Consider the following 21713-nt stretch of genomic DNA (forward strand, 5'->3'; position numbering starts at 1 on the left):
TCAAAGAGACTGGAGCTTAATTTTGTCTAGCCAGAAGGAAGGTTGTTAGGACAGCGATGAGCAAAGCTAAATTTCATTAAGCTATCACAAAGTTTACTCACCATGAAAAACACTTGGCTATAAACTAGGAATAAGATATATAAGGAATAAGTAAGTGAGAAATACCTATGGGCAAGAGACTGAGAAGGCTGGAGCACAAGTAGCACGGAGGAGACAAATCAAAACAGTAAAATAAAGTCACTCCAACACAAGGCACAAATGAAACACGGCTTATTAATTCTTGGTGGAGGGAGACCTCAACTCCATTACACTTCCAACACTTAGACAAAACATACGAGTCAGTAAAATAATAATCTACTGGAACTTATTTTTATTAGTTTGACTGTCAGTACTTATCTTACTAAGACAAAAATCAACACTTCCTCAAACTCTTTCCCAGCTGTTTATCTTTCAGAAACAGTATTTCAATGCATCAATTTAGCAATTTACAAGCATACCTGCATCTGCTCTGGTTGTTCACCGTATCAATTTTCTGAAAGAAAATCATCTCCTTGTTTCCCTTAATTGGTCATTACAACATGTTGATCCCAGCAGTTCATCACTTGTTATAATTTTGTTAATTAAAAAAAATCAGCCCAGGAGATGATCTCTGCAAATGGGTTACCACATCCCCTGCATTTGCTGTTACCTAAAACTTTCCTTTGCTACTTTTTAACGGCTTGATAAAGCTTCTTGTTAAATGCTCTGAATGAAACCTTCACATTCAGGATGTTCCACTGGCTAGTTAATTACACCGTAATTCTAGCTTGGCACCTCCATCTTCCTAACTGGCACTCAATCTCAAATTTAGAAAATCTTACTGAAGCTATTTATTAAAAAAGCTTATATTCAATAGGATCTGAGTTTCAAAACCACATAAACCTGTAAGGACAGATGAATTTTCACAACTGTTCACTGAAAGCAAATACAGCACGTGTCACTTAGCAATTAAGCAGCCGTTCATCTTTTTCTGAAGACGCACCTTTCTTCTAGGAATATAAACATTTCACTTTAATTTTAATATCCAGCAGCTCCCACCACCTTCATGTTGAAAAGGGAGCTCTTTAGAAACCTGTTTAGCTTGAAAATGAAAGCTTGAACAAGCTGCTAGATTGAATAAATATAAGAGTATATTTAGAAATAATTCTTGTGTTAGAAAAGTGACTCCCATCCCACCTGGGTGAGATAAATGTTAAGAGTAAAGCCTCTTCTGCTTCCCTCCACCATACAGAAAAGAATGAAAGAAATCAATGTTGTTCCACTGCAGATTTAACACATAATATCTCAGTAACACTTGCATTAGCAAGACTCAAACAGAAAGAAGAGCAGAAGCTTCCCTAGTCTCTTGGGAAGCAGTACAATCTACTTCAAAAGGACAACATGTATATATTGAGAAGGTAAGGAAATAGATTTTCAAGAGGTATTTCTACTCCTAAAATGGGAATTTTAGTTCAGGACATTACTGATGTCTGGAAACACGCAAAAATTAGAGTCAACAGAAACCTAAACCATTATTTAACAGCTGAATATAAAAAGGGTCTCCAATATAACTGACAAAATCATGATGAATCAAGTAGCTGAAAATCAACTGACGTAACAGTGATGGGAATTAACAGACAGTCACTACATTATTAACAGGACTTGAGTGATGCCTCAACACAAGGTCTTCATACTAAGACTAAAAATTTTGTTGTTATTCAGGCTAGTTTCTGGAAGAAAAGCTCGAATTCAAAACTACAGGTGAATTTGATCTCTTTGAAACATGTGGCACACCATGCACAGTGCAATATTCAGATGTGTTAATTGCTGCTTTGGGTTTTGATATGAGAAAAGTCTATAGCCTTCTGATGGTTGGGATTCCATCTCTTCTCCAGCTTCTGATGGGTACACAAACCTTCTGTCCTCTCAAGGCAGACAGCAGGCATTATTGCTATTCCAAATTTGTTTATCTAAGCTAAGTTCAGAAGGCAGCAGAATCCTGTGCAGTTTTGGTTTGTTTTAATGTTTTTACCCATTCTCTTAGTTCCAGTCTCAGGAAAAACATCTAGCTTGGTTCTCCCAGAAGAATCTGGTAACAACCTATTGACCAGATTTTCCCAATACAAAAGATCCATAAGGGACCAATCATTTCCTCTTTGGTTCTCTCCTCCCTGTGCTAGCATGTTTCTGAATTTTACTAGTTACTTTTCTTGTTCGAATATTTTAACTGGTTGTAGTCAAACTCCTTTTTTACTCTGAAGTCTGTTCAGCACAAGTTTCTCCAGTGCTCCCTGAACACATGACCCAAAACGCAGGTATCAGACTTGTGTCTCCAGCTAAAACCAACAGCAGTGACCTCTCTCTGCTGGAAAGTTCACTTTAAAACTTCAGACTTTAACTACCAACCAGCCTTCCTTAGCAATTTTAACAACTACCTTCCTGAGCAAGATGTTGTTAATAAAAAGCTGAAAGGATGACTAGCAATGTTTTGGACATCTCCAGTTGCTGAAAACGCTTTTGGTTAAAACTTGCCGTTAATCCTTCTCTGTAATACAACCACATATTAACAACCTAAAGTTACATGACATATGGCATTTCTATTCTTTTCACATCCTGGATCTGAAACTCCAGTTCAGGTCAAACAGTCTTTGATGGCTGATATCATCAACTTACATTTGGCTTAAAACCCAAGTGTTCGCTCAGGACCTGCAGTAGAGTTTGATGTGGACATCAAACCAGAGCCTTCCTCACACCCCTCGATCTCCCAGTGCTGCCAAGCCATGAGATGCTCACTCTTGCTAATACCTGCTCCTGGGTATAGTGTCAGGCAGAGTCACACAGTGACTGCAGTCACCTCACACATACTACAGCTGAACTTGGCAAGGGGCGTGCCAAAGAGCATCAGGTCTTTTTCCCTATATCCAAAGGAGAAGGCAGGTCTAGACAAAGAGAGTTTTAAAGGCCAACCACCCCTTTCAATTTCTAAGTACAGATTTGTTCAGGTAGACTAAACCACATGAAACACCGCTACCAAGGAATTCAGTTTGGTTTTGTTGCTTCTATGCTCTCCTGCAAGACTTCCACCCCTGCCCCCTGATAATTCAATGGCCATTGATGTCCTTACCCGAGACAACAAACTGAATTAACTTCTCCAAGTGCAAAAAAAATATAGCATGAATGTTTCAGAACCCTCTCCCACTTCTGACCACAGTCTCAGTGGACACCTGTATCCAGATGAACAAATGGGATATTCAAGAAAACACGTCACATCTGCACTACATCCTTCCAGTTTCACCATGTGAAATTTTAAACAAATTTGATGTAACAGACAGCTTTCCATCCTTCCCATTTGGAAAATTCATGAGCAAATTTCACCAGCGATAGAAAACAAATCTATAACCACACCTGTGTCACTAAAAGGAACTTATTTTTCTTCCAAATTGTCCTTAAGAAAATGTGAAGAGGCTACTTCTAACAGCAGTGCCTTGAATTATGTGGTTTTATGTTGTATTAGAAACCTCTCCACAGTGCTAGAAGCCTACCTGGTTCTGCAAAACTGAATGACTGCCATATTACTATTAACTGCACATTAGAAGACATTACAAATAAAAGTTTAACCTCTAAAAGGAGGCAGGTAGACTGCTTAGTCCTTAATAAAGGCTGGTGGAAGTCATGCAGAACAGCTTCATGCTATGACTTAAATCTAAAGTATGTCTTAAATTTAAATTACCTTAAAGGTATTAAAAAATTCAAATGTCTTAATTTTAAGATAGTTTAATTATTCCCTATATATTCTTGGTTTATGTCTACAGCTTTTTTGTCAGTAATGTCCAGGAGTTACAGGCCTTTCTGCTTAAAACAGAACCCATTGGAAAAATATGAAAAAGAAATGCAAATCAGAAGCAATGTGTTTACAGAGAAAACACTACATTGGAAAACGGTAACGTAGAAACATTTACTTTTCTCGAGAAGTATCACATAGAGATGTCAGCATTACACAAAAGCTTCAACTGCTTATATTTACACTTAAATGTGGTTGCAATAATCAGACACTACCCAAGAAAGACTAAAACCAACTTTCTCTGTGCTGGTCTGCTCAAGATACACCAAAAACAAATGCCCACAATAGGTAAGAATTTATAAAGTTTCAATACATAACATACCGCAATCTTTTTGTAGAACATCACAGACCTCTGGTGTAAAGTTTGCATGGGGATCTGAAGGCTTTCACATAAATTAAACCACGTAACTCCACTGACCAGAGTGGCCTAATTGCCCCTTGATAAGGGCTAACCAGTGAGAGATCCCTAGAATCTCCCAAACGTTGTTAAGCACTACCTATACAGCAGAGCCTCTGCTAACACAGCTATGACAAAAAACCCTTGCCCTCCTTCCCAGTCCTCATGATCTCCAGCATGACAAGCTATAGATTGACAGAGGGCAATTTTTTTAAGAAAATAAATTATTATGCTGCCATTGCTGCGCTCTTCCCTTGAACACATGATAAACTGATAAATGCTCCCTTCTGCTGGCATAGCTGCATCCCCACCAGTAGTTTAGACTTGCAGTATCAGTGACAGAGTGTGAATTTTTCATTTCCTGTGCCAACAAAACACACAGGTATCTCAGGGACACGTGGCTGCATAGAGCTAGTCTAACAAAAGGACACCTGAAGCAGATGCTGGAGACTAAGAAGGAAAACCGTTTAGGCACAACTGCTGCCGTCTCCTCCAACACTGACAAAGGGAAAAGTGACAGACTTCTGCCTACCCCTTCACTTCTGCCTACCCCTTCCTTCTGTAGGAAGCAAATGCCTAAAAGGCAAACCTTTTAGTCCCTTCTGTGGCACTTCACTGGCCTGCTGCTGCTAACTTACTCCATGGACAAGGAAATAAAGGGTCAGCTCTCTTGCATCTCCTGCCTTTTTCTGTCCTCACGATTTGAAACTCAATGTATCTCAGCCTAAACCTCCATACAGTGCAGGCTGCAAGCATTTCCATGACTTCTCAACCCTATTCATGATCTGAAGAGGCCCCAAGGGGCAGCACTGCTGATAGAGCAATACACAAATATCACTACTTATTTCCATGTAGGGAAATAAGAGAAATGAATGAGAAAGCTACAGAAATAGGAACAGAGTCCAAAAAAAAAAAGTAAAATGCTCACTCTGACACTGACATCGTGCCTTTATTCTGTCCTCACCCAAATACATATTATAGTAACATGTGATGTCTTAATTAAGCTACTGCTCAAACACACTTAGATACTCTATCTTAAGCACATGTCATGTCTGCAATAACTTCATTAGAGCTTTAGGCTTTTAAATGACAAATATCACACAGGTAGAAGAGTACTCACCTTACACAAAGTGTCTCAGAACATTATGACAATAAGATTAGAGTAAGTTGGTAGAAATAAAATACTGCTGTAACTAAGATATATTTGACCTGTAAGAGACGAGGGACTGATACACAAGACATCAATTCAAGAGACAGTAACATGAATCCTGAATTTCACGTGTACCTCCGCAACGCCATCACCTGACTACTTTTTAAAGCAATTTCTCTTACTAACAAAAAATAGCTGGTAGTAGCCTCTAATAGGATCTTTAGTGCTTTTCAGAACAGCCCAAAGTCTGTCCCAGGACTGTCTACCAGAAAGTAGATGTAGCCCTTTAGTCGCTGACAAGGTTTTGAAGAAGGAACTGCACAGCTGCCTCGAAGCTGATTTCAAAAGACAACAACAAAAAGTATCTTAGTAGAAACTACCTATCCCCAACTCTTCTCCTCAATTTAAGGCACCATAGAAAACAACATAAACCTTCTCAAGGGAAGCTTGGAACCTACCTCACCATTCAGGTTACAAAACGCATTTGCTTCATAAAGCCTTCTCACAGCACTCCAACTGTTAGATCACAACTTTTTTTTCTTTCCCTTTTTAAAAATATTTGCACTGTTCCTGGACCATAAAAAACAGGCTTTCATTTTAATCTGCTTAACACACTGTGGGAAAGGGCTTCTAATTTCACAGCACTGAGATAAGACAAATAATTCATATAACACATTAGCACAACATCTATGGCTAAAGCATTTAGTAAGAGCTCACTGCAAACAATAGCGTGCTGAAGCAAATCTGTAAAAGGCAACTGTTTGAGACCCCACCATGTACTAAAATACATTTTATTACATTCCATAGAAAAAGACAAGATCACAGAATATTAATATATGAATTGTCCAAAGGCAATAAGGCGACAAATTCCCCTCCCCTCAACAGACACCACAGCTTCCCCTAGTACTCCAGTCCTTTTCTAAATGTTTCGGGGGTTTTTTCAGGCCACTCTGCAAATCAGTCATCTTTCCTTTGTGCCCTTTCATTACACTTTTTCCTTAAGTGCCACATCTTTCTTTTACTGTTCATTACCCAGAACTACCCTGCTCTCCCTTTGGCTTCATTTACTTCCTTTCTGGGTTTGTTTTTACATTTTCTATTGCTGCCTTTCCAGAGCCGAGTTTGCTTCCAGTGCGTGTTCTGCTGTGTGCAGAGAAAAGCAATGCAACAAAATATTTTCAGTATATTGGCACAAGTCCCCCACCTTGCCACTTGTGATCATTTGCTCTCAAATCCCTAAAGACATTCTGCTTTGAACCTCTGCTGTGGAAAAGAAAAGAAAGGATACATGGAAGAAATTCAGAGGAGACTTGCCAATTGCAGAGATCTGTGACAAGCCATTTCTAGCCTCTAAACCAGGCTGGAAACAACAGGAAGGTGAACCTGGGAACACCAGTCAGCCATTTCAGCACATGGCTACCACAGAGAAGCCCAACACTGGGACTAAATACAGCCTGCTAACTGCAAGCTTGTGGCTATCCATAAACCTAGCTGCTCTGTTGATCCTGGCTTCGTTCGGAATCTTTTGTCCTCATCGCCTCCAAGGTGAATGTTGTTTGGGGGAGTGTTCTCTGGAGAACTGAAATGAAAGATTTTAGTGGCAGAACTCCTTGAGCCTGTCTTTTAGAGATGTAAGCAGTGCTGTGGAAAGTCAGTAACTAGCCAGAATTTTGGAAGGATTTTGCTTCCCTTCAAAAAAAAAAAAAAATTATCTTCCTTTACTCAGCCTTGAATATTACACTACTAGTCACACTAGAGCATCTCAGAGACACTGCTGATCTGGCATGTAACTGCAGTGGGGTAATAACTGCAACTTCTCACAAACTAAAGCCAGGAATCTCTAAAAAGAAGTGAAGTGGTATAGTGTAATTCACCCAGAAGAGTAAAAAAGGGAAGAGAATTCAGTTATGGTCAAACCATGCTAGAAGCAGCCAAGACAGCACAAACAGATTCTGACAGCTAGCCAAAATCTAGAGAGATAAATACCAACAAGCCCAGTCACCTCAACAATCAGCCTTCTAGTTTTTCTGCAGGTAAGTCCCTACAATTTGTTCCCCTTTCCCTCCCACCTTCTCTCCATCAGGAAACAGAAAAGACTTTTTGAATGTTACAAGAATAGAGCTAGGATTTCAGCAATTACAAAATAAAACTTCTAGTAATCTTAGCAAACACATTCTATGTAGTGACAGACAAGTGCAACTCAGGTTCTGTACATGAAGAAATTCTTGCTCGTCTCCTAATAGCTGTTCTTAAGTAAGGATATAAACTATTTCTCCAGCAACAGAGCCACAGTTTGATCCTGCAAGCAAAATTATAGCAGGATAACAATATACCTGCCAAAGTAAACAGAACTACTCACCCAGCCCTATCTACTCTGAAAACAATAGTTAATTCATCTTTTTTTCCAAAGTAATTTTCATTGGCGTTAGAATTTCGTATTTTTCTTAAACAATTTCACAGTGCAGTTCTCGATTACTAGCAGTCCTCCCTTGATCTTTACTAAACGTATACCCCTGGCTCTGTACAGTGATGTAGGATCACTGACGTCAACACAATCATTCATGACACTTAGTGTTAAACACACACATGTGAACTGTCACAGGATCAAGTCTTCTGCCAGTAGAGTGGAACTCTTCTAATAGCCAAGGGTAGCTTCCATGCTGCTAACATACGACTGACCTTAATCTGATCTTTCACAGATTCACGTTCGTGAAAATCAGATTACTTCAGTTTTTAAAAACACACCTGATTTTACCAGAAAATAACATACCATTACAAATGTCAACCGTTGGACGGTAAGGATATATGTAGAAATTACTTACCGGTTTGTTTTTTAAAGACTTGCAAGGTGTAAAGTCTGGCTGGCCATTGGCAGATGGGCAAAAATGCTTAGATACTGAAAGTCCAACACCACTACCTATTTCTTCATCCATTGCTCCTCCAAGCATCAACCCTGGAAAGAGCTGCTTTTGTGCTTTTGCTAACAGACTTACTTTTACGTGTATTATCTCATAAACAGTATGACTCAACAACAGATGTTAATAATTCGGAGTATATTTCATTAGAATTTTTTAAAGGCCTCTCTGTAACAACCCAGGCAGTGAAGGACCCTTCCTAACTTCCGTAATGACAACACAAATGACTAAAAAACTTCTTTTGAAGATTACACAAATGAGGTATGACGCAGAGAGAGAAGAGGTTTTTGATATGCCCTAGTTTCCTTTGAAACTGGTTTCATTTTATTTTATTTTTTAATATACATGGGATTTAGAAGATGCTTTATGCTGACAGTTTTTGACTTCAAGTAAAGTATTAACAAAAGCTGTATTTTAGCCTGTCTTATCAAATTTCAAGACTTCTTTCAAAGGAATAATTTAAACCTTACCTTTCTGCCCCTAGTTAACAGATGTAATGCAGCACAGCCCTCCAACTGATTTACATCTGGTACAGACTTTGGCAATGTCACCTATCAGTTCATAAAAAGACTTTTTTTTCCCACCTTTACCTCTGAAGAGGAACTATGAGTGGAAATCCGAATTTAAAGTATTCTCACACTTCCACAACAGGAGGAAAATAAAACCTATAATCTGTATTTCACAACCTTTGGCCTTGGTTTTATCCTTGACTGTATCTAACAGACCTTGCTTCAGTGCCAAAACACTCAAGTCAAGCTCTACTAATACATAATTTAAGTCTTCCCCACGGTGTCTACAGTTTTGCATATATATGTACTTCAGAAGTGTATGGCATACATTTCTACACAACTATGGGAAAAAAAATCCTCTCTCATATGTGAGGACTTGGCAATGTTATTGGATGCATACTTGATAACAGTCATGCCAATGGTCTACCTCTGGTTTTTGAAAAAAAAAAAAAATTAAATTTTGTATTCTTTCAGCCGTATTTTCAAAGCGAGCTGCAGCCTTCTTGGCCATTTATTGACCATTCTTCACACAAACTGCCTCCTTGGATGAGCATGCCCTTTCTAAGGATTTTTATGGGAGTAATAAAAAAAAAAAAATGTGGTGGGGCTCTCTGTTCCACCTGCTTCTAGGAGCTCAGGAGTTTTCATTTCCATCACTTCTGTATATTAAACACTTCCAGTCCATTTGAACTGTTGCAGAACTAAAGCACACAGACACATTGTCAATTAATGCTGTAAATATCCCACAGCCTGCAGAAAATGAAACATTTAAAAAGAACAGCAGCACCACGGTTTTTCACTCCGTGATCACTACACCTGCCTCATTAATCTCATGTACCCATGTGAGGTAAATACATAGTACAACTACAAACTAAAAATCAATAAAACCTTTAAAAAGGTTTAATTTGATTCTACAAGGGAGGTTATCATAATCCAACTCCGCTTTCTCACATTCTGCTAGCAATTTCTCTCAGCTCAGTTTCAACTGCTAACTTTGTTCTCCATCTCACTATCTATCATGCTGTTATAATGCCAGCTCAAATGCTGTTTGTAACAGCACAGCAATTTCTCAGAAGTTGCCAGCTTCATAGTGTGTTCCTTTAGAAGTGCATGGAAATTATTAGATTAAATTACCAATGAAAGACTCCGCAGTTGGTCATGATTACCGGAACATTTATGTACATTCAGTTGACCATGAATTTAACTTTTGTTCCTTTACATCCTTTACAGATCATCTGTTCATATTCTGTTTTGCTAGATTATATGGGAAGTGAAATTGAAGACAATTGGAAAAGAGCTGTATGTTTTACCCATACTCCCCAACATCCTCAAAAGAAAAGCTTGTGACACCCACCTCCCTCATCCCCTATGGGCTTAGTGTCAACAGATTCCCTACTACCATTTTTAAAACCTCAGTTAATAAGAGCACATTTCACATACAGCAGCACAACCCACTATTTAAAGAACACAACTGTACAGGCATTTGCTTTAAAAAGCAATACCTGAAACATCCCAGTTGTCCCTCCTGGTCTGTAAGATTTCACATACCAGCATGGGACCAAACAATTAATACATTTAGAAAAACCTGAAGAAAACATTGATCATACCGCAACTGGTGATCACAATAGGGTAAGCAGCAGGATCTTCGATTATCTCACTGCTGGGGGTATCATTTTCAGGAAGGTATTTCAAACCAATTTCTTGACCATACACTGCCACTGAAAATATCTAGTAATTTTCTACAGGAATAGAGCTGTTTGACCCAATTCCAATGCAGATAATTATATTATCTGTACCTAAAGTCCCTGTGAGTGTTTCAATCGGGTATGGTATTCTTCACTTTCTGTTCTGATCTGCTTAGCATGGCTGAGCACCATTAAACAGCTGTCAGATTCCACACAAGAAGTAGCTCGATTTCAGTAATAAGCAAAATGGTTCCCGATAGTATTTAAAACACCTGGGGATCCTTCCAAATGAACAGTGCAATGAGGATAAACCGTAAGATTAAACTGCTGTAAAATAAGCCCCACAGTTTCTTCATAAAAGTACACACCCTAATACATTTAGTCTCTGAAGAGCTCAGATGTTGCTGAGAATGAAACATACTCAGATGCGACTTCAGATAAGAGTATGAAGAGTAATCCACAACCTTTACATTCAAGAAATTAGACAATTAACTTGTCATGACATACAGCCCAAGCTATACTCATGTGTCTATCAGCACAGACCATCTACAACAGATATGCTCAAGTACTAAACCGTGAGTCAGAGAACAGAGCTCAGTATGTTAGTTCAGCTATCACAAAATACAATATCAACTTCTTCTTCATTTTCAGTCCAAGGAGATTTTATAACCAACATTTAAAGAACCAAGCAAAGTAACGGATCACAAACACAGTTACCTAGATGTGAGAAGAGGCTTTCTAATCATCAGAACAGCAAAGGTGTAGAAGAGCCTCCTGTTGGAACACTGGGGCCAAAAAAGCTAACAGCCATTAAAACTAAGTTCGATCCACTTATGACATGAATTGTGTAACATGGATCTAGCGATGGTAGAGGATTTGGACTCTGCTCTGCTGGGTCCTCCTCATGCATCTGTAAGAATTTCTGCAGAAAAGGAGGCATGAATTGTCTGCCAGCTGTGGAACATATAATCTTAAAAGCAACAGCTCTGTAAAATACATTTCCAGAAGTGACTATGAGGGCTACAAAGACTGCCTCAGCAACAGGTGACACACAAGATACTTGGAAATGAGAGGAAGAGAAAACAAGACAGCAGAAAGCTGCATATGAAGTGTGGAAGCTTCCACATGTCCAAAAGTTTCTCCAATGCCTTACCTGTAGGAACTTCCTCTTCTACCGAAGCCACAGAAATTCAGAGACCTACAGAATCTCCCTAGTGAGCTCTGGTCCAGGTGCAAGTGTACTGTGACAGAGAAAAAATTCAGCTCCACTTGAGAAGCAGCCACTGCTCCCCCTCACAACATCCTGCCCCAAGGAACTGAGATGGCAGGAAGCCTTTGGTGATACAGGTGCCTATAGCTTACAGGTCTAGGATGGACAGACAGCTAAGGTGGTGACAATTACCTCACGGTATAGAAGTGGAAGGCCCTAAGTCAAGTGTATTGTTCTGTTTTGACAGCCCCCTGTAAACTGCCTGGGCCCGGCCGTCCCCCTTCTCTTCCCCTGCCTTCCACAACTGTGGAATGTCAGCTTCTGCTGCCTCCAACTACAGTTCCTTTGCTTCATGTCTAGAAGCAAGGAAGCACGGAGTTTAAAACAATCCTTAAGCTACACAGCACCCAGACTTGCCAGTCCATTTAGACATCTCCCCAGTTTTATTTTTCTTTTTTTTTTGTTTTTTTTTTTTTTTTTTACACCTGTTCCTACAACTGTGTATCACTGAAAACAAGCTTTTAAAAATATTTCAGCAGAAAATGGATCACCTGTTCATGAATTAATTTCAAGAGTCATACAGATATCACAGTAATTTAAAAATAGGTTAGGTTTTTCCCCCCCTCTTTTTCACTGGCATAGTTCTCAGATTAAATCCGCCGAGATCAATTGAGTCATTCCAGATTTTCCCTAGTACACATTTTTGTAGCTTAGAAAACAAATACTAGAAGCAAAAAAATAAATCAGACAACCTCCCAAAGCTGAAATTGCCCTTTCCATTCAAACGCAGTGCTATACCCAAAACTGAAATTGTCACACAGCCTGTTAATCTCCATTACAAAACATGTTCTTTATTTGGTAAAATTACAGCATTTGGTTGAATGATAACAGTATTTACATACTGGTTTATGAGCTCCTGAGATGCTTCTCAGGCAAATAAAATAAGAGAATAGGTTACAGTTTATTGAAATAAGAGAACTGCAGCGTTCCTAAGAGAACAACATACTGCTGCTATTATTGCTCCTACGCTACAAACATTTAACACAATGTTGTTCTTTAAAGGATTCACAGCACTTATCATTTACCAAAACAGGACAAAATCAGTGGTGCATGCAGAACAACCTTCAGTGATGACAAAGGCAACCCAAAGAATCTACAGAAAACATCCAAATTTATAAAATTGAAAAAGAGTCCTCCTGGGAACAACACACCAAATTTTGTACCACAGCTATGCTCCATGGAATAGTCTAAATCCAGGAACGAAGACAATCTAGCAATAAAGGATTTTTTAAAAGAAAAGAACACCACAAACCTACTGATGTCACTATTAATGATGTCAAATCCCTACTTGTGGAGCACCACCCAAATTAAAAAACACAAAAAGCAAGGGCTCCCCCCCATCTATCAGTATAGAAAGGATCAGCTGAATAGATGACACAATAATAAATCCCAAAGGCTTCTGGAAAACAGCAAATACTCTCAGCACCTCAAAAGCAAGAAAACAAGAATAAGTACCTACATAGCTGTGGCCTTCTATTATTAAATATGAAGCATCACAAAAATATTTACACACGGCATCGTCCAATGATGCAAGAACTGCCTTTAAGTTTTTTTTACCAAGACATTCCCCCTTGATGGACTCACCACTGAGACCAAGAGCTCGGTTCCAAAAAAAGAGCATTTTTTATTAGATTAAAAAGCTTTTTATATACTTTTCATTTCTAATGAGATAATACTTCTCTATTAAAATACAGTTTATTCAATTACGACTTTTTAAGGAGGCTAGTAGAATATTAACCCTTAGACTGCAGCACGAGGAGAACTCCATGGATGTCAAAGCCTGCAGAGTGAAATGAATGGCACTTAACAGTCACAGTCCAGGGCCAGAGCTAGCTAGTGAAACACTCCTTCTGCTAACCATGGCAAACCACAAACCCTTGTTGCAGAACATACACGGACCGAAATTCAACCTGCTGGACAGTGACTGCTCTTAAGAAAATCTTAACAATTACTGTGAGCAGTAAAAAAAAAATATCCTTTTGGAGGAAACCAAGCTTTTTATCCATTTCCTGCTTTTTCCACATCTGGTGCCAATTTTCTAATGATCAGTTTTGATATCAGACTGCAGGTAATTTTCCAAAACATGCATGCTTCCATATACTAAATATATCAGGCAATGATTCTCCATTTGAAAGGTGCTTCTCATAATGCCTGAATTTATGTTTTCAGTTAAGTGTTCTACACAGCAACACAAACAGCACAACCTTAGCAAAATAAAAATCAAGTTATGTAAGGATCTGGTGCTCCAAACATGTATGTATATCAGGAAATAGGGCATTTTGATATGCCAGCATTATAATAGCTAAAGCTTCACTTAGGGATTTATTCCATACTAAAGTTTCCCCACTTCATCAACAGCCCTTTCTGCAATTTTGTTTTCTTCATTGCCTGTGTAATGCCTGGTTATTATAAACTCTGAAGTATCAAAGCAGCTTTGCAGCAGGTGCAGCTATGAAAACAACGGATATGAAACAAATCTTTCTAGGTTTGCTAAGTCAAAAAATAAGGATTTTTGCAGTTAGATAGGTGTGTATATGTGTACATATATCTAAGTATCTAAGGATCTGCATCACTCCTCCACACAGTCTGTATGAGAGTCCAGAACCACCAGATTACAACACATTGCAGAACCATGACCCAAACAGGTAAATTCTTGAAGTCAATACACAGCTGAACATATGAGCTTATAAGATAGCAGTTCTAAAAATAATTCCCTCTATACTGGTCACACATTAAGGTCACGCTGTTGCCATATGAAATAAAGGACCATGTTAAAAAAAAAAAAAAAAAAAGGGCAGCAAGAAATCAAATTCTATTTCGATAGCTTTGGGGGGAAAAAAAAAAAAAAGGCTGCAAGTCCACAGGGACACCTAACACCTAATCCATCGAGTCCTGACTTCCAGGAGGCCAAGATGTCAGTATTGTCGTGTTTTCCTGCACGGTTCTGCATCTTTGGGCTTTAACTGTTACAAAGGCATAATCAGCTGGTGTGTGATGTGTGGGTCAATTTATTTCCAATACGCTAATTTATGCAACATTAGCACAGAACGCCAGCTCCAATTCTCTTACTGTTTGCACTCCAGGAGCAGACTTGTATTTTCTGCCAACTCCATTACATCATCCGAAAAACCCCAAACATGTCTTTTTTTTTTTTTTTTTTTTATCCCCTCAAATCCCTGCCGCTCTCCTTCCCCCTGTCCCCTGTCCCCTCCCAAGCCCTTCGGACCCACGGCCGGGTCCTGCCGCAAGCCCCGTCTGGCCGTGCGGACCGCGCCGCCCGCCCGCTATTGTGCCGCACGCGGGGGCCTCCCTCCATCACTGACCTTCCTCTTCCATGCCGCCCGTTACATAACCCGGCGCCCGCCCGCGCGCGGCGAGCGCGAGCCTGGGCGAGCGTCCGCCCGGGCGAGCGACTGCCCGACCCCCCCCCCCCCCCCCGCTCCATCCCGGGGGAGGAGGGACATGTGGGTCAGCAGGTTAGCAGTACCACAGCCCGGGCGGTTCGGGACCGCCAAGGAAACACCCTCCCCACCAGAGCCGCCCGGTCGTCCCAGCCCCCCCTCTCCTTTTCGCATCCGCAGCAGCCGAGCGTTACGTAATTTAGGGGACCCCGAAGTGACCCCCTCCTCGGGCCCGCCGGAGCCGGCTGCCGGCCCCGCTCCCCGGCAGCACCATCTGCCCGCGCCGCCGGAGCCCTCGGCCGGGAGAGCCGGGGCGGGGGCGGGGGGGGGCGTTGTGTAACACCCGCGAACTACGGCCGCTCCGCAAACATCCAGAAAACTCCCCGACAAATTAAGGAAATTTTCTCCAGTGTTTCTGATTAACCTCGTTACATAAGGCGCTTGCATTCCAAATCCACTCTCGCAAGCTCTAAATATACCCCGCGCAGCCGAGCGCTCCCTGCGCACACGCCCGTGGCCACCCGGCCTCCTCCGGCCGAGCCCGCTCCTCCGCGCCCCGGCAGCCGCCTCGCTGCGCGCGCCCGTTCCCAAATCGCCTCTAATTAAACGCTGCGGCGTGTGTCATCTCGATGGATCTTACTGTACGCGGATTCCCTGAGTGGGAAGCTGCCTGGGAAGGGGGGGTGTGGCCAAAAGGGGAAAAATACTGTAAAACACAAGCCAACACATGATCAGCCATATTCCAACCTACAACCGAAAACCCCTCCGTCCGAGGAGGGACGGCTCCCCATCGCCGGCGGCCGGGCACCGCCGCCCCGGCCCCGGCGGCGGTCGCCGAGGGGGCTGCCACTCCCGCCGGGCATGTACTTTTCTCCGCCCATCGTTTCTTTCGGCAGCCGTGTGTATTATTACACAGCGTTATTTAATTAATTTTTACCCATCACCGAGTGATTTTGCCGAGCGAAGCCTCTCTAAGCGCGCTCCCCCTCTCGTAGGAGCAATGCTTCATAAATTATTTACAAGTAATTAAAGCGGCAGCCTCCTCCCGCTCGCACGTCTCGGCAAACTCCGGCGGCGTTTGAAGCGGGCGCCCCTCGCCGTGCCCGCGGCGGGAGCAGGGACGAGCGCCTGCCCGCTCCGCGCCGCTCCGCCGCGCCTGGCAGCGCGCAGCCCTCCCGCCGCCGGGGCTCGCTTCCCGCCGCCGGCGCGGCTCGGGCACTGCCGAGCTGACGCCAAACTTCCATCGCCCTGAGCACCTTCGGAGAGGACCCGCACGACTAAAAAACGCAATCCGAGGCGGGCAGGAGAGGGCTTGGCAGTCAGCGACAGAACAGCGGGGCTCCTGTGTTTGTTTGCAGCGTTTTATTCGGGGGCCGGGGGGGAGCGAAGGAGAATCCACGGGAGCAGAGAGACCCCCTGCAAAGTTACACACCTTCAAGAAATAACAGCAGCTACGAGATCATCCGCCCCGCGAGGAAATCAGTTTTAAGATACACTTAAATGAATTAAGGGAAAACAGCGCGCAAGAGAGTAAGTCACCCGCAAACCGCACATCTCCCGTTTAATCACAGATCCCCCATTCACAACCAGCCACAGCACACCAGTTGAGAAACTGTCAAAAGGAGCCAGAGGAGGGGGAGGAAAAAAAAAGGGGGGGGGGGGGGGGAGGACACTGCAGCTTTAAAAGTTTGTTCCCTTGAATCCCAATACTCCTGCTGTTGCTTTATATATTTATAAAATTATGTAATTTCAGAGGCACAGTACCCATCCGGATACCACAGGCAATAAACGAGAGAGACAGGAAAGCACCGAGCACCGCTCAATATTTTCATTGCATTTGTCCCTCCTCCTGCAGCAATTAAAAGAAGCTATAAAAGTTTGCAAGGTTTTGCAGGGGGGAGAAGCGTGGCTTGTTTGCGTGCGCGGCTCCAACACGCAGGAGCAATAAACCAGGGGATTAAATTGCTGCATTTCCCCCTTCTCTCTTACCCCCCTCTTCCTATTCCCACCCACCCCCCGATCCCACTCCCCCGGCCCCCTCCCCCTTCCCCAAGTCTCCCTACCTCTGCTGCTGCTGCTGGAGTAGCTCTGCCTGCGGACGGGAGCCGGCGCATCGCTTTTCCGGGCAGGCTCCAGGTTCACCGGGGTGTCCCTGGCGCCGGCGGCCGCCTCGGAGACGCTGCTGCCCGGCTCACTGGCTGCTGGATCGGGGGCTGCCGGAGCGGACTCCATGTTTTTCCCAATGTAGATCGCTTGGAGATGGCGAGCTCCTACACTCCCTCTATCTTCTGTTTCCAGCGCAACTCTATGGTAGGGAAGCAGAAGGGAGAGCGCGAGCGTGATCTAGATGGGATGTGAGCTTGCCTGGCTGTGACCACAAGCAGCGCTAGCGAGAGCTGCACACCCCCCCCGCCCCCGCACCCCCCGCGCTCCGCCGCCAGCCGCGCGCCCCGCGCCCTCCACCGCCGCCCTCCGGCGCGGCCCCAGGGCGCGGGCCCGCGGCGGGCGCGGGCCGAGCCGGGCGGGTGCCCGCGGAGGCGGCGTGCGGGGCGCCCCACGGCCGCGGGCGGCGGCCGCGGAGCCCCCGCAGCCCCCCGCGCGGGGCCGGGGGAGGAGAAGGCGCTGCCCGTGCCCAGGGCTGGGGGGGGAAGGCCGCCCGACCTCCGGCTGGGCTGGCACCGCGGCTCGACGCGCTTGGGGGGCCCATCCAACAAGGTCAGCGGGCCCACGACGAGCTCCCCCCTCTAGCCCCAGCGGCGCTGGGAAAAGCTTCTAAGCAGGGCTGTCCTTTCCCCCATGGCTGCTCCTGCTGAAGCTGCATCGGAAGATGCCAGCGGCGCCAAGTGTCTCAAGACCCACGCGTTTGGCAGCCATGCAGCCGGAGAAGGCAGCATTTCAGACGATACCCCTCTTCCAATGAAGTACGCTTCAACATAGGACAAAAAGTGACTAGCAAGGTGCCAGCAAACCTCCCGATCTGGTCTGATGTCTGCAGGCACTCTTGTGCAGTTCAGTCTCAATAACGGTCAACTCCTTGTCCATTATCCAGTATTAAAATAAAGTTAACAGCTGCCACAAACAGTGTGCTGAAGAACACATCCCTCTTGTGTAACAGAGGCCATGTTACATGCAGCCCTACTGCCTCCTGCACAGAAGGTGCTAAAGCTGTCTGCTTTGACTGTTCTGACTGGAAGCATGGCCTGAGTAGACCACATCATGATATTTGTGCTGACAGCAAGTACAAGCTTTTTCCAAATGGTACTGGGTCGTGTGCGAGCAGCGGGTATGCCACCTTCTGCTGACCAGGGCTGCTGCTACAGCTTTTAACACTGCCAATGCTGGTACCTGATGAAACTCATAGGTAAACCCTGGAAAAATCCACATTCTGCAGTCTAATCACCAGTACTGCACTGCGCTGTCACAAATGGCGGCTGCTCACAAACAGCTGTGAAACGTACCATGACTCCTATTTGCCCCAGGAGCTCGTCCACAAATTGGATTACATCTTGCACTGCTGACAGTCCTTTTAGTGGAAGGGTAGCTTCCTGGGGTCAGTTGATTTGGAGGTCCTGAAGTTCCAATCACCCGTGTCTGAAAAACACACAGGAGTTCTGGTTATCTGTTGGCTGCCTACATCTGAGAGGGATGGGCAAAGACTGCAGAAGACAAAGTAGCATTAAGAATTATTCTGCATTTATTTTTCAGAGCACAAATAAATTTCAGGAGGTCAGAGCTGGACTTCCAGACCTTGCCCATTGAGTAAACCAGTGCTTATTCTTGACGATTAAGTATTCGCTCACAGCAGGCCTGGAAGCTCGGGGATATGGACACAAAAGGGTACAGTGTTTTCCACCAGCAACAAGTGAAACCATCTCAAGCCTGATAGAGGCTGTTCCTAGACAGCAGACTTGGAGGGGGAGCGAGTGAAAATGGAAGAGGGAGGCAGGCGTACGGTTTGCTCCCAGTGCCTTACCTGGAGGCTGTGCAGAGCATCCCCTCATCACACTAACACACGCTGGCACAGACAGGTTCACAGCCTTCTGGCATGGTCTGTCCGGAATCTGCAGAGGGCAGCGAGGTGGTCCTTCTCTGATGCAAGTTTGATGGATGAGAGCTGCAATTTCCTGCAAACTCTCTCTCTTTACTTTTCACTAATTGGCAGCCTCCAAATAGAAGCAAGAATTATGTGAGCTGTGGAAACTGAACTGCCTGTTATCCTGAGAGAAAGCTTATCCCTCCCTCTTCAGATCAGGGTTTAAGCAGGCTGACCAGGCAGTGTGTGTTGGGAAACTTGCCCGGCTAATAAAAAAAGGACCTCATTCCTCAAAGCTGCCAGACCACTGCCTTTCACCAGCACTGGGAACAACCGGACTATTGCTACAGTAAGGATTATTCACGCAAGTGTTTTGCAGGACTGTTTTTAGTATTGCAGATACTTCCAATTATCAGAGAGTGTGGGGTGTTTGTTGTTTTTTCTCTTCTCCTTTTATCTGTTAAAGGCTGCTAAGATTTAGTACACCTACCTTAGCTATACAATTGTAATTTAGTGTATCTTTTCTCCATTTTCTAGAACTAAACAATTTTTCAATTTACTTTCTTAGAAGAGAAAGAAGAAATGGAAACACTGAAGGCTACAATTGGACAATATACAGTACAGCTTTGTTTTTCAAAAGACATTGGGGGGGAGCAAATCAGAGGAGTAAACCCAAGTGCCTAGAACATCTGAAGCAACGGAGAAAAAAATTCATTTTATGTTAACAACATCTCTCATAAGTCACTAGCAGTACAAACCAGCTAAAGCAGGACAGACTTGTAGCATGTTTGTAGAGGCAACAGTCTAGAGTTTTTGTAGCACCTACACAAGCAAAGAGGCAAAGCAGCTTTGCTCTTTTGCAAAAAGAGAGGGTGCCCAAAAAAACTGAAAGCACCATGAGAAAAGAAGAGTGACAGTTCACTTGAGCTTTACATAATGGAGGAAAACCATCATGACTTTCGTCGAGCTCCTTCTCTATGAAGCTGCTCTGCTGAGACATTTCCTGGGCACAGAAAAGGTCTTCCTTGTTCTTTGGTCTTTTATTTCTAGCTTCTAACCCATATCAAAATGGTTCATTAACTTTGATCACTAAGCTTGTTTAAACAAGTGAGATGGCATTAGCAGCAAAGACAGGTATGCTGAGAAACTTGAGGAGAACTGTTTGGTTAGATTAAAAAGGGCTTTAGAAATTACTGCATATGTTACCTGCAACAGATCCTACAAGAAGTAACAGCAAGGGGGGGGGGGGGGGGAAGTATCAAAGTATCACCAAACATTTCCTGTTGAATTTGTTGATTCCATGTAGGTGGAAGAATTAATAATTTTTTTAAACTTTAATTTGAAAGAAAAAAAAAAATCACACAAATCTTGTGTGATTCTAGAGTAGACAAGATATTAAGATCATATGGACACTTTTCCACAGCACCGACAGAGTTGTGCTGTTGCACAGGACAGGCACAAGGTAGGCAGAGCGCACACGCACGGAAGAAAATCACAGCTTGCAAGAGAACAGTACAACACCATTTTGCCATAGTGTTCACGGTCCCTTAATATGCAACAATATTTTGAATTTGAGGCAGTCAATAATGGTCTTCTACATACATAACTAATAGAGCTGTTGAAATACCCCACTTCAGAAAGAATGCCAAGGTACAGTTCCAACCGAGGAAGTACACAATAGCCCCCATTCCCTTTCGTGGATCTGGGCTACAGTGACCTCTGGGCACACCAAGCACGTGTCAAAGGGGACTGTCAAACCTCCCTAGGAAGCTTTGTTAGCTCCAATCAAGCAGTTGTAGAGAACATACTGCTGCAGTGCAGACTCATCATGAGGGCAGAGCTTGGATAATACCACACAAAAAACTCGCTAAATATTTAGGTGCTGGTGGCATTTCTTGCCTTAGGTGTTCCCTTGCGACATTCCCCCAAATTCTTCCAGTTACAGCTCTTCCCCCTGTACAAGTTGCCAGGGTGAAGACATTTGCTTCCATAGGACACATTCTGCTGTCTGTGGTTGATGTCTTTGCAGGGAAAAAAAAAAAAAAAAAAAAAAAGGACAAAATATCATAGGTTGAGGACATTCAGAAGACCAAATTTCAGAGTTACGCAAGTAGTAGGACGTCCACTAGGTCTTCAGTGGAGTCAGCTAGTACAATTCTGATGTACTCATGCTTATAGATCAATCTATAAAGAATTTCATTCATATGCATCTATTCTTTGTAGCATATTCTGTGGCACATCTTTTAATGGTTTACAAAACTTTAGATAACTAAATTTTACAGTAGGACAAAAAACAGCTTCCACTTGAAACATACAGCCTACAACGCCTGAAAGGAACTTTCTCAAAGTTATACACCCCATTAGGCTTCAGCAGAAACAGGCAGACTAGTAAACTACATGTATAGAACATGGACTAATTACTGAAGCTGAATATTTGGCAGTAATTAAATTAAATACTACTTTAACAGCATTCTGTCTTATTCTAGATGAAAAC

General features: G+C 43.2%; 1 protein-coding gene across 1 annotated transcript in view; it reads right to left on the bottom strand.

The window, feature by feature from the left end:
- The window catches only part of RORA (RAR related orphan receptor A), a 368947-nt gene extending 351529 nt beyond the window's left edge, over window positions 1-17418 (bottom strand). Inside the window, exon 1 of the mRNA XM_086471408.1 lies at window positions 17250-17418. Within this exon, the coding sequence (XP_086327534.1) occupies window positions 17250-17418 (169 nt within the window). The remainder of the gene's footprint in view (window positions 1-17249) is intronic.
- Window positions 17419-21713: the final 4295 nt, after the last annotated feature.

This window comes from Leptosomus discolor, chromosome 11 (genome assembly GCF_034619465.1).
Source record: "Leptosomus discolor isolate bLepDis1 chromosome 11, bLepDis1.hap2, whole genome shotgun sequence".
In the NCBI taxonomy this organism is placed as follows: domain Eukaryota; kingdom Metazoa; phylum Chordata; class Aves; order Leptosomiformes; family Leptosomidae; genus Leptosomus; species Leptosomus discolor.